Raw genomic sequence first — 12,635 nt, 5'->3', positions numbered from 1 at the left:
AAACAGAAAAGTAGGTGGTTTGACTTTGTCACTTCTTGGTCATGTAGCAAGTTTGAAAGATATTAGTTGGAAAGTGAATGGTGAATTTGTACTTCAAATATTAAATGAACCAGAGGAAGGTTTCTAGTGGATTGAGTGAGTCCTCTATCCAGAATTCATAGACATGTATAAGAATCATACTGGATATAGAGGAGATAGAACTTTCCTTCCTGCCCTTCTCCCCACCCCCCATTCCACTATTTAAGGCAGTGTCCACAATGAAGAAGTGTCCTATTTACCTAAATTCTATGTGTTGAATGACCAACATTTTGACATTTACAACATTTAGTACCCCCAAAGTCCAGGCCAGTTCAGTTGCATTCTTGGTTTTGTGTTTCATTTATCATGAGCGTCCAAGTCTTTTGTTTGTTTGTTTTGGAGAAAACCCTTACCATCATTATTCCGGGACCATAAAATCCCTATAGATATAAAAAGCTCAATTTCTACTGACTCCAAAAGTAAAAATTATTAAGCAATCACTTTTCATGGGGCAACCACAATGAAGCCTTGTTTTCCCCAACGTTGAGTTGAAATGTGGCAATGCTGTCATTGCCCTACTCACTGCATTGTCAGAGAATTTGCAAAGCACACTGTAGCTGTAGCCTTTTTAGCTAATTCTTAGCCTAGCAGACCAGAGGGAAATTATCTTTCAAACCTGCTTCATTCTGACTACTTCACCCTGAAGGCAAGCAGCGATTTTTAATATTACTTAAGCAACTATTTCAATGGAGAAAAATCATATTTTAGAATCAGATTATTAACTGTGAGAAATGGCATTTTTCAGGGAGAGGAGTAGGTAACGTCTTGTTATTATATAAAGAGAGCTTGCACTCAGAAATGTACACTTTCTGAATATAATTGTTAGGGGAAAATTTGGAGAGTTATATCTTCTCTTAGAGGTTAAGTGACTTCACTAGTCACAAAACAAGTAAGTGTCAGAGGCAGGACTATGAACTCAGGCTTTCCTGGGTCCCAGGACAGCTCTCTGGCACAGCACGGAGCAGATGCCATTCTGCATTAGTTAGTAGAGGGGATATCCCACATCAATCAAAGCATAGATCTGGATTTTTTTTAAATGTATCTAATTAGGAAAAGTCATGTGTAGTATGAAAAAACATCATTTAAGGAATAAAAATATTTATTCCAATACTCATGATCATAAAAAGCATTCTAAGAGGTCAAGGAGGATGGGGAACTTTGAAAGAAGCAAAATTCAAGGAATGAAGAATACTGTAAGTACAAAAAGTATGGCCAAAAATACTGTATTTTTAACCAGCAAGATCATTTGGGGTATTATTATACAACATTAGTTTTTTTTTTTTCCAAAACTATTTCCCCATCCCCGAACAATAGACAATACATGCATTTGAATGACATTTTAAGAACAGCAAGTATGATTCTCTTAAATACTGCAAGTTAAAAATGTTTCTGACAAAACTCCCTAGATAGACATGTCTCTAGTAAGGGCTTCCACCATAATGGCAGGTGAGGAGTCTAGCAATAGGTTGTGTTTTAGACCATCCATTGAGGGGGAAAAACCCAGCAAGAACATTTCTTACAGTTCAATTCATCTGGATAACTTTTATATAATACCCCTCACCCTCTCCTTCTCTTTCCCCCTACTCAGTCTCCATAACATTTTTACTGAGAACACCTGTCTCTCTATCTCCCATTTCTTTCCACCCTCTCCAGCAATCTTTCTTCTTTCATCCTCCCCACTCTAACAAAGGGTTATATGAAAGTTATGGAATTCCCTTTATTCAGGAAAGACACCAATTATCCAAATGGATGTTTGAATTACTGATATGTGCCATTTCCATTATATATTTTTTTGTCTATAACTGACTCATTTGGAGGAATGAATATATTATATGGGGTGAGGACAAATCTACTCCTTTGAACATACAGTCCTGAGAAACTAGTAAGACAAGGGGTTTCTACTGAACTAACAGTAGTGGTTGGGGAGGAGCAGTGGGAGCAGTTTGTTCTCTTGTGAAAAAACAAAACAAAGTTTAGACAATATGCCACAGAGGGACCATACATACTAAATGGCAAATGTCTGAATGTCCAAAGGACTGTTTGCTAACCACATAGAGCTAAGCTTCCTTTTCTTTTCCTAGTACGATGGTACTAAAATGAAATTTCAAAGACAAAGATAACCAGGACAGAAATATTTATCGCTACATATGCCGACAATATAGACAGACAGACATATAACTAATTTTTTTTTTTTTAGAAATCGCATGTGATTCAAACCAAAGACAGATCTTTGGAAGGCCAATTTAAAATATGCTGTATATATACATATACCTTATTAGTTTTATTCATTATGGTGGTTGTTAATTATCAGTAAAGTGGTTGGTAATCCTTAGTTTCAAGAACAGCAGCAATATAAATTACAGTATTTGGGTATACTTTATTTTGTATGTGTGTTAACATTATGCTAGGGATTTAAAAAAATTTTTTTTTAAATTTTTTATTCTTTTTGTGAAGAATTGAAAACAGAAGGTAATTAGGATAAGTAACTTGAAGGTCATTTGCAACCAATAGCTGGGAGTCTTGCAGTATCATAGAATTCAGCCCTTTCTCCCCATTTAAAGTTTTTGCAAGTCATGCAGTCAGTTCTGACTGAGGTCCAGCATAAAAATCCCTGCCCCACTTCCAAACTTAAAACAACTGAAATTTACAATCATGTGGCAGTAAGATTTTTTTTTTAAAAGTTACAGTTCATACACCTTGACAATCAAGATCGTCCAAGTTATAAAAAGTAAATTGCCCGTTAGCTGCATTATCTTCTCAATAGGTCAGGACGGTGCCAGCCAATTTGTCCAGTAAAGGCATGAAAAAGTTAAGGTTTTTCTTAAAACACATATGTATGCAATACAGATTCCTTGTGCTACTGAGTATCTAGAATATACAGTTTCCCAAGAAGGATTTTAAAAAATATTTTCACTCTATTCATGACATTCAACAAGAGTTCTTTGTTATGGTAAAGTAAAAAGTCAACAGTTGTGGGGCTTATTCTTTTTTGTTTGTTTGCATGTGTGTGTGTGTATGTTTCCCCTCAGTTTCTGGATTGAGGCACAAACTTCTGGACATAAGCTCTGTAAGGCATAGTAGAAACCACCAATTTGCAAATAACGAGTAATTCGCTGTGGGTGGGAACTGCTGTGTCACTCAGGAGGGGAAAATGCTTTGTAAACTGGTACACTGTGATGTTGTGTTGAGTGAGTCATGAAATGGTGGCTTGTCTTGGTATTCGGAAGAAAAAAAGTTTTTTTTTTTTTTCCTAAAACATTCCCAAGTCATCTCAACATTTGCCACAGGCCCCATTTACCTATAGCATCAACAGAAATATTCCAGTGGCACACTCTTAGACTCTCGCAATCACAATAGAACTACCGAGCTTAAGTAAACTTTTTTTTTTATACAAAACTGAAAAGAATCCCTTCCCTCCCCCCAAGTCCCTTCAAAAATAAAACAAAAGAAAGGAAGATCCTTTCAACTCCATTGACTAGTGTGGATACAGTTCGGTTTATATTAATCACTGCAACCAGGGTGATCAATTTATTCCCTCATCAAGAGAAGGGATATTGTCATGCACCCTATCATTAACAGTGAAGACACAGCCTCAGTTGTGCATAGCAAGTTCCATCCTAATTTAACAATGACCAATGCAACAAGTTTTACTCATGTTTTTAGAGCTTTGGGATTGTGTATAACTGTCTACATCTAGGAGAGCTTTATTAATTAAACAGAGTATCTCAAGTCCCTACAACTAATACTTGTGATGAAGTTGGATTTTTCCCACTGAAAATATCCATGAGCCTCCAGAGTTAGTGTGTGCAATAAAATTGCACCAAATTCATCACCACATTTACAAGGAAGCAGTGGTGTATGCACATTCAAAAATTTCCTTAATAGATCACCAGGGTTTCTAAAAACCACCTTTCTAATCAAGATCATTAGGGAGGTGACACTAAAGTCAGTTATGCATTGGCCAAATAATAATCTGGTTTGTAGAAAAGCTCATCTTCAATCTGGGATCAGTGGGCAAAAATCCTACCGAGTTGGTGCCCATGTCTGTAACAGCTCCAACAGAACTTAGGCATTTTGCTGTGAAATGGTCTTTGGGTCTTAAAATAGGTAATACCTCTGCTCATGAATGTGCAAATGATCTTGGACAGCACAATGCTAGTACCGCTCTGTATGATAGAAAGGTTTTTTTTGTTTGTTTGTTTGTTTTCTAAATGGAAAAAAAATCCCTAGTCAGAAATAAACTGACAACTTTACATTCTCCTCTCTTAAAAAAGTAAATAAAATAACATTATTCAAAATGTGAATTAGCTATAAGACAGACAATACAATTATATAGATACATATCAATATAGCACATTCAATTTGCCAAAAAATTAATGATTACAAAGCCAGTATGGATGCTGCCATATATATAGAGATGTATGTACAATGATTATAGCATTCATAATTGCACTATACCTACAACCAGTTTTTGTTTTAAATTTTAAATTACAGATTTTTTTTTTGAGGGAGCAAAAAATAAGTAACCTTTGTTTCTTGGGGTTGGGAGAGTTAAGAATGAAAACATTCCATTAAGGTTTATTAACTTTGGTACTCAACTAATGCATCATTAATTTTTCCCCTCTCCTCTCTGATGCCCCAAAGTGATTTCCAGGTATATTTATCCTAGAACCTAATGCTATCCCAGCAAATCAGACCAGCATCACGGCTGACTTCTTTCTGGAAGCTTTACTAGACTCATGATTTATCTTTTTAAATCACATTTCAAGTCAAGCTGCTTCATAGAGGCTCATTGATATATGTGATTTCTTTTTCCTTTTGTTTTTTTTTTAAATTGCACATTTAGAGTTCCAAAGTTCCTTCTTAACAGGTTCAATTACATAAATAAATCTTCTATAGAACACTGAGAGGCTATTTTCGAGTTAAACCCATTCATCTTCCCTAAATCCTTGGAACTAGTCACCATTTAAATAAAGACTTCTGAACTGGATAAGTAGTCAGTGACTTCCAATCTTACAACTAAAAGGTGCCATTATAATACTATAAACTTATGTTCTCAGCTGCCTGACTCTACCTTAGAGGGAGTAACTGAGCAGAGTAAGACTATTCAAGTAAGGAGAACATAAGCAGAGTTCATGGTCCGCCTCACAGCATGTTCAAGCACTGCTGTTCTGGGTGTCAAAAATGGAAAACTTCCATAAGGGCAAAGAAAATGGCAGACCATGAGAGCTGTCTACAGTTATTTGATGTCTGGCGGTTGTCTTAGCTGGTTCTTTCTCAACCAGTTCATTTTAGCTTTTCTATCTTGGTCATATTTTATATTTTATGATATTAGAATTTCTATTTTATTTTATTTTTTTATAAAAAAAGCCAGCTTTGGCAACACAATTGTTATTTCCTAAAAGAAAGTTTCTTAAAAGTGTGAAGCAAACACACTCAAAACCAAGGGAAAAAAAAAGGATGAAAGTTTGAAATAGGAAGGGAAAAGAAAAGAAAAACAACCACCCTAACAAGTTTCCAGGCTACAATCACCGGGGAATGTAGTGTCTGTTGGCATATTGGTTTGGCATCTGCAATTTTTTTAAAAAGTCAAAAAGAAAAAATGGCACACAGCAAGTCAACAAGAGGGTCACGTTTTTTTTGTCTTTGCAATTACATTACTGTCTTCTGTGCATTTCTCTGAATCACCAAAGTATGGCTGAAGGTAAAATCCCAAAGAAATGACACTTTACCATTTGAGGATTATTCAGACCCAAAGTGAGAAAAGACAGTATCAAAAACCATATGGATTTTATACCCAGGTCAATAGTTTAAAAACCACAGTAGTAATACTTGGGATCCTTCAGAAAAAAGTACATACTGTTAAATTAGGTTCATGAATGATGGCTTAAGTTGAATGACATTTTTCCTGTCTTCTATAGAACACCCAAGGGAAAAAAATACTTTACTGAGGAATACAACTGGGGAAAGAAGGCTATTGTAACCTCAGAAAAATTAAGAGAGAGAGAAACAGGCAAGGAAAGGAAGGGAATAAACTCTTTATACTCATTATCAAAAAAATAAAATAAAATAAAAAAAGAAAAAAACCCAAACCCCTATCCTTTGTGAGTGCATTATTGAGAATTTAAAATACATCGAGTCACAAGGTTTTGCCTAAAAAAAAGAGAGAGGAAATGTGCTGGAAATGTACTTCAGCGTCTTTTGTTTTTCCTTCTCATAGTTTAAATAAAATCATAATATTTACTACAAACTCTGTGGACATTTGCACAGAGTCCAGGACAGCAATAAATTAGTATTATGCAAATTGTTTTTCACAGATAATACAGTCCCTCTTGTATTCATCAATTGGCCTCAAGGTTTAGAAAGGAAAGGGAAAGAGGCACGTCTAGATACGTCTAGGAGGCACATCTAGACCAGGTTGTACTCCTTCAGATTTAACTGTAGGATGGTGTCCTTGACGGCAGCAAAGACAAAGCGGATGTTTTCGGTGTCTGTGGCGCATGTGAAGTGGGAGTAGATAATTTTGTCACTGTCTGGGTTCAGATCTACGAACATCTTCAGGATGAATTCTCGTGCTGCTTGTGCATCTCGCTGGGGTCCTGCGAGCCAAAGGACAAATGGGGAGGTTAGTTTTACCTGTGTAATATTTCTTATTGCTTCTCTACAAGACTTCTGAAAGATGTGGTACCATATGAATAGAGCTAGAACTAGAACATTTTTCACACTAGGTGAAGGTAGGAGGAGAGGGAAGGCAGGTTCAGTGGCATGTTGTATAGCTTGTCTGTAGGTATAGGTGAAGATGCTAGAGGCAGTGTAATCTGGCCCTTACACTCATGGGGTTTGGAATGGTGGAAGTGAGAGAGGGGCTCCATGGCAACAGGATTCCTAGAGATTGTAGTTCAGGGTTGTACCTTACCATGTTGTGATGTGACATAACAGCCAGAAATGAGATGAAAGGATGATAAGCCACAGGGAAAAGGGCCATCCTCCCAGAGAAGATACACACCTTTCTCGCTGGGGGAAGAAACTATCTTCCTGCACCCTGGATCAAAATTTCACTTAACCCCCACTTGTTATGGATCTATATCAGATGTTCATGCCCATATTTTTGTCTGCAATTTATTCAATTATTCAAAAGCATTTATTAAGACCAGGAAATAATAATGGATAAGATGAATCTAGACATTCATGAAAAGGCTTATATGGACTGATGCAGAAAAAAATAAGCAAGAAAACAATATACTCAATGACTGCAATTAGTAGGCAAAAAAAGAACAAGAATAACAAAGCAAGTGAATCTGAATTTGATGATTAAGCTTGGCCTCGTGGAGCAATTTTAAGGTTACCTTCCTTCCTGCTTTGCAGATAATATCATATTCTTTGGATGCATTGGTTAATATTGAGGAATTTTCCCCTCTTTTTTGTTAAAAGAATGGGAGAGGAAGGAGAGTAATACATAGCGAAATTCAAGTTATATTTTAAAAAATCAATACAATTTCATTTAAAAAAGAACACAATGCACACACATATCTACCATTACCTATAAAATAGAAAAAAGTCATGTTCACTGTACTTAAGAAACTTTCAATCTAGACAAACATTACTTACAAAAACAAAAGGGAATACAAGCACATCATAGACAAAATACATAAAAATACAGAGGAATGGGGAGTGGTGGTGGGGGTGGGGGGCGAGATTGAAGTGATTTGCTCCAAATCACACATGGAGTTTCATAGACTCACTCTCTTTATTAATTTCCTTCCAGGAGACAGGCCTAGCTATACACTTCAAGTAAACTTAATCATGATTAATCTCTTCTTTGAAGAGGTAGAAAGGTCTTGAAACAATGATATGGGCTAGAGCTGTTGATTTGAAAGGGTCTTCTTAGGTTGGGGTAAGTCTATGAACGACGCTACAGAGGTGAGAATGAATAAGATATACTCATAAGCTATTTAGTAAAGTGGCTTGGTAGAGAGGTGAAGAATAACAGCAACAAAGGGGGAAAATACAAATAGTTATTGGAAAAGTAAAATGAACAAGCATTTATTAAATGTCTGCCTCGTGATAAGCACTGTGCTAATCACAAAGAAAGGCAAAAAAACAAACAAAAAACAAAACAGTCCCTTCCCTGAAGGAGCTATGATTTAATGGGGGGAGACATTATGCAAACAATTATGAATAAGCAAGATCTGTATACAGGATAAATTGGAGATAATCAGAGAGAAGGCAACACTGGCACCACTAACATGAAGACAGGGGAGGTTTTAACGTTTACTCACTATTCAGTTTCTTAAAGCTTTTAGATCAGGAATTTTTAACCTGTAATTCATGTTTGTCTGTCTGTCTCCATTTTGATAAATATGTCAATATAATTGGTTTCCTTTGTAATCTCATTTTAAAAATCTATTTTAAAATATTATTCTGTAAAAGAGTCTGAAGGCTTCACCAACAAGCAAAGGGGTTCTATCACACAAAAAAGGTTGAGAATATGTTTCAGATAACATATCATACTTTCAAATCATCGGCAATGCAACACACGAATTAATTTAAGTTTATATTTGTTAAGCATCCATTATGTATAAGAAACTATGATAGGTATTGGAGGTTCTTGTCACCACTCTCCTATTTAGTCATCTCCAAATCTCACTCATTATACTCTACAGAAGTCCCACTCTGATACACCCATGTGACCCTGGACTTTTGAAGGCTACATCTGTGGATTTATACTCTGGCAGATTCTACAAGGTGTCAAGAATGATCTTTGCAATGGACCTGGTCTGCCTTCCAAGGGCTAGCTTGGTTAAATATGGATAGAATAATTATCAACAGGCTAAGCATGAGGTAGTAAATTCTTTGGCTACAGGAACCAGTGAAATAACAACAGAAGAATAAATGGTACTTTCTATATCTGCAGTAATGGTAGTGTAGTAGCAGGAAAGAAGGCAAAGAAAGAATGGCAACATTTAGCCCAGAAATTGCCTCTTGCAGCAAACATCTGATCTACTCTTGTCAATCAGAGAATTTGGAAACCAACGGTCGTGCTGGTTTTGAATATACACTCACTTGAAAAACTTAATAGAGTAAGATGGTGGAAGATTATGAGAAATATTGCTTCAGAAAACAGAGGGACAGTGGGAGGTGAATTAGTTTGAAGAAAGCTTGGTATGGGACCCAAACAGAAAAACCAGATATAAGCACTTATAGCTGAAACCAGAAGGAAGGCAACAAACAGATAGAAAATGAAACAGATTATTTGGGAGTACCACATTTAGATAAAATGCTTCAGAACTCATAGTGATATGTGATACAAAATGACTTTAAAGGTAAAGTCAGGAAAATCAGGCGGCCACTGCAGCAGATACACATGAAAGAAATTTCAATTGAATGAGACGGATTTTTGGAAATACAAAAGTATTACTTCTGAGATAAAAATTCATGGATGGTATTATTACCAAAAAATGTAATTGAGAAGAAATCATCAGCTACCAAGTCATATGCTTGTTTTATTTAAAATCTATAAGAAGGAACTGTACATATATCAAGGATATAGACATATTAAAAAACATGAAAAGGGAGCAGCCAGTCTTTTGAAGGACGATTTCCTAAAAACAGAAAACATTTCTGTAATCAATGGATTGATGAAGAGGTATAGAAAATAAGGATCTTGTTATGTATAATGTAACGTTTGTTGATTACAAAAATAAAGAAAAAAGATTTGACTAGCTAGCCTTAATGGTTTTCTCCCAATAAGGTGTCTTCCATGTATATATCAAGAATTATATAAGATCCTTTGATAGATGCAACCCATCGTGATTAAGTGTATTCAATGATCCTCTGATTATCAAGTGAGGTAGAGGACACAGCTCACTAAAGAAGTTCAGTAGAGTCATGGAGGGGATTCTCCCCAGAATCTAAGAGGGAAAGGGGTTTCTCTTCCATAAAATAAGAAGACTGGACTCAATTATTTAAGGCCCTTTCTAGCTCTAAATCTTGGTGAAGACCTCCAGAAATTTCCGCTTACAGCTGACATTGTGATGATTTTATAAAGCACTAGTAACCTCTTCAGTGAAATCTACAAACAGTTTAAAAGTGACCAGACTAACAGTCCACACAGGAAAACCATAGAAAGCTTCCTGCTAAGTATTATGACATGAATTTGGATGGGACTGTGTTAGTCCATCAGTGTGTGTGTGTGTGTGATCTTGGACCGACACTGCAGAAGGATAATGAACTTGACATCATAATTAATTAAATGGTGGGGAGGGGTAAAAGAGAACAAGTTGGATTGTATTTAGGAAATGAACCGCAAGAGCAATAGAATCCCTTTCTCTTTACCTGAGTTGCTCCTTGACACAAAACCCTATATTTATGACACTAATATTCCACCAGTATTGCTATTTGGCTATGACTCATGGAGTAAGACAGTTCCAGAAGAACTGAAATTGTGGGTGATGCCAAGGGCAATGGAGAAATACAGGACGGTTGTGAGTAGGCATCATATTTCTAACAGGCATTTACTTGCCAAAAAACAAAAAATGGCAAAAAAGAGATCCTGTGAGAATTGTATAAACAGAAAAGGAAGTAGGTTAGTCATATAGCAATAGTGGGGATGACAAATGGGTACCAGTGTAGGCTACACGTCACAGTAGTACCCATGGGATAGATGTCAGATGACTCCTCTGTGGAGAATCCTTGGGAAGATATGACAGGAACATCACAGAATTAGAAGGCAAATGGCACTGAGATGAGTACTCATGAAGGGCATAGCCCTATTGCTGAGCTCATGGACCCATTGAGTTATGGGAGCATATACTTAGTTTTGCCTTTAATTCCTAAAACAGAACCATCATAACATACATAGAACATGTCAACTTCACTTTCTTTTAATATATTATTTTTATAGATTGATTACTGTAATATTCCCCAGAAATAAGCCATCACACAAAGTGGGTTTCCAGATAAAATTATAATTATTTTGTAATGACTTCCCCAGTTTCTCAAACTGAGTATAGTATACAGAATTTAACCCTTTTCTGATGAATTAGAGTCATTACCAGACTTCAGTGGATTTTTTGAGTTGTGTCTGCTTTTAAAATCTTTCTCTGTTCTTCCTCGATGCTTTCACTAGGCTTATTACCCTTTTCCTAATTGTCTGCTTCTAATCCAATGAAGGCTAGGGAACCAGATAAGCAAGACTATTCAAAATATGTCTAAAATGTGAACCAATGGGCTCTGACTGAGGACAAGTGATGTGCGGGAGTTTGAGTGCATGGGCTTTGTGACACCTATTTGGGTGACTCAGAGGTCACACGGCTAGTTTTTGTGTTAAGTGTCTGAGGCCTGATTTGAACTCAGCTCCTCCTGACTCCAAGGCCGGTGCTCTATTCACTGTGCCACCTAGCTGCCCCTTGAAGGCATTTTCAATATCATTTAGATCAACCCCTTCATTTTCCTTATTGGTAAACTGAATGTCAAAGAAGTAAAATGGCCAGCTTAGTGTTACACAAGGTGGCAAGTAGACTAAAACAAACGCAAGCCTTCTGATTCTAAGAATCCAGGTTTTTTTTTTCAGAATTCTTATTAGTTTGATGACCAATCTTAGTTCCAGAGGACTAAGGATGAATCATCTTTCCCTTGACAGAGTGAACTATGGATGTAGAAGGTGACATATGCTCCATGTTGGTTTTGTTTAACTCTGTGTGTGTGTGTGTGTGTGTCTTGGGTAGAGTGGATGGGGTAGTGTAATCAAAAACTAAGAATGGTATTAAAAATAAATTGGGAGACATCATAGCATAATGGCTAAACAGCTCACTCTGCAGTCAGGAAGGCCTAGGTTCAAGTAATACTCCTGACATATACTGGCCATGTGACTCTGAGCAAGTCACTCGGTGTCTGGAGAACTCTCTAAGACTCTAAGTTTCAGGAAAGGCAGCCAAGGCGTTACTCACAGATGCTGTGAAATCATAAGTCTCCTGTGTCTGCAAAGTGTTTTGTAGTTAAACCAGAATGTGAAATGACCCAACCCAAACAACATCCAGAAGAAAGGGGACTGAGTATCTGTTTTCACAAACACTTTCTCCATGGTGGGCATTGTCTAATCAGAGGCATGCTGCTGGGGGGAGGCAGCCTTTGGGCAATGGCTCCACCAATGCCTGCAGGGATCATGGCAGAGAGCATTGGATGGCCACCTGGAGCCCTGAGGTCATCATGGCAGGCCCAGGATGCTGTGGGGCAGACTTTTTCTAATACATCACATTGCATCCCATTTAAAAATGTTTTTTAAGTAATATCACAGGATGGATAGGCATAAAGACAGTATAGTTTTGTTCTTTTCAGCAAGACAGTTCATAAACCAAATTTCAAGTTTTAGATCTAAATGATGAATTAAGAATTTTTATTCAGAAGTCATGTAGCTTAAAATACTCTCTACTCACAATTACCCAGAAATGAACTGCTAGGTGCCACCTATGCCAGGAGTGGAAAGCAGACTGGATTTGGGGTCAGAACACTAGGGTTAAAATTGTGGTTCTGCTTGCTTATTATCTTGTAGCCTTAAT

General features: G+C 36.8%; 1 protein-coding gene across 1 annotated transcript in view; it reads right to left on the bottom strand.

Moving 5' to 3' along the window:
• Positions 1–1,285: 1,285 nt before the first annotated feature.
• The window catches only part of LOC138175163 (guanine nucleotide-binding protein G(q) subunit alpha), a 427,316-nt gene continuing 415,966 nt past the window's right edge, over positions 1,286–12,635 (bottom strand). The window contains exon 7 of the mRNA XM_069105568.1: positions 1,286–6,677. Within this exon, the coding sequence (XP_068961669.1) occupies positions 6,487–6,677 (191 nt within the window). The 3' untranslated portion in view covers positions 1,286–6,486. The remainder of the gene's footprint in view (positions 6,678–12,635) is intronic.

Source organism: Petaurus breviceps, unplaced genomic scaffold, assembly GCF_028583685.1.
Source record: "Petaurus breviceps papuanus isolate PSGF00001 unplaced genomic scaffold, PetGlider_PUasm1.0 138, whole genome shotgun sequence".
In the NCBI taxonomy this organism is placed as follows: Eukaryota; Metazoa; Chordata; class Mammalia; order Diprotodontia; family Petauridae; genus Petaurus; species Petaurus breviceps.
This window is presented reverse-complemented; position numbering and strand designations above follow the sequence as displayed.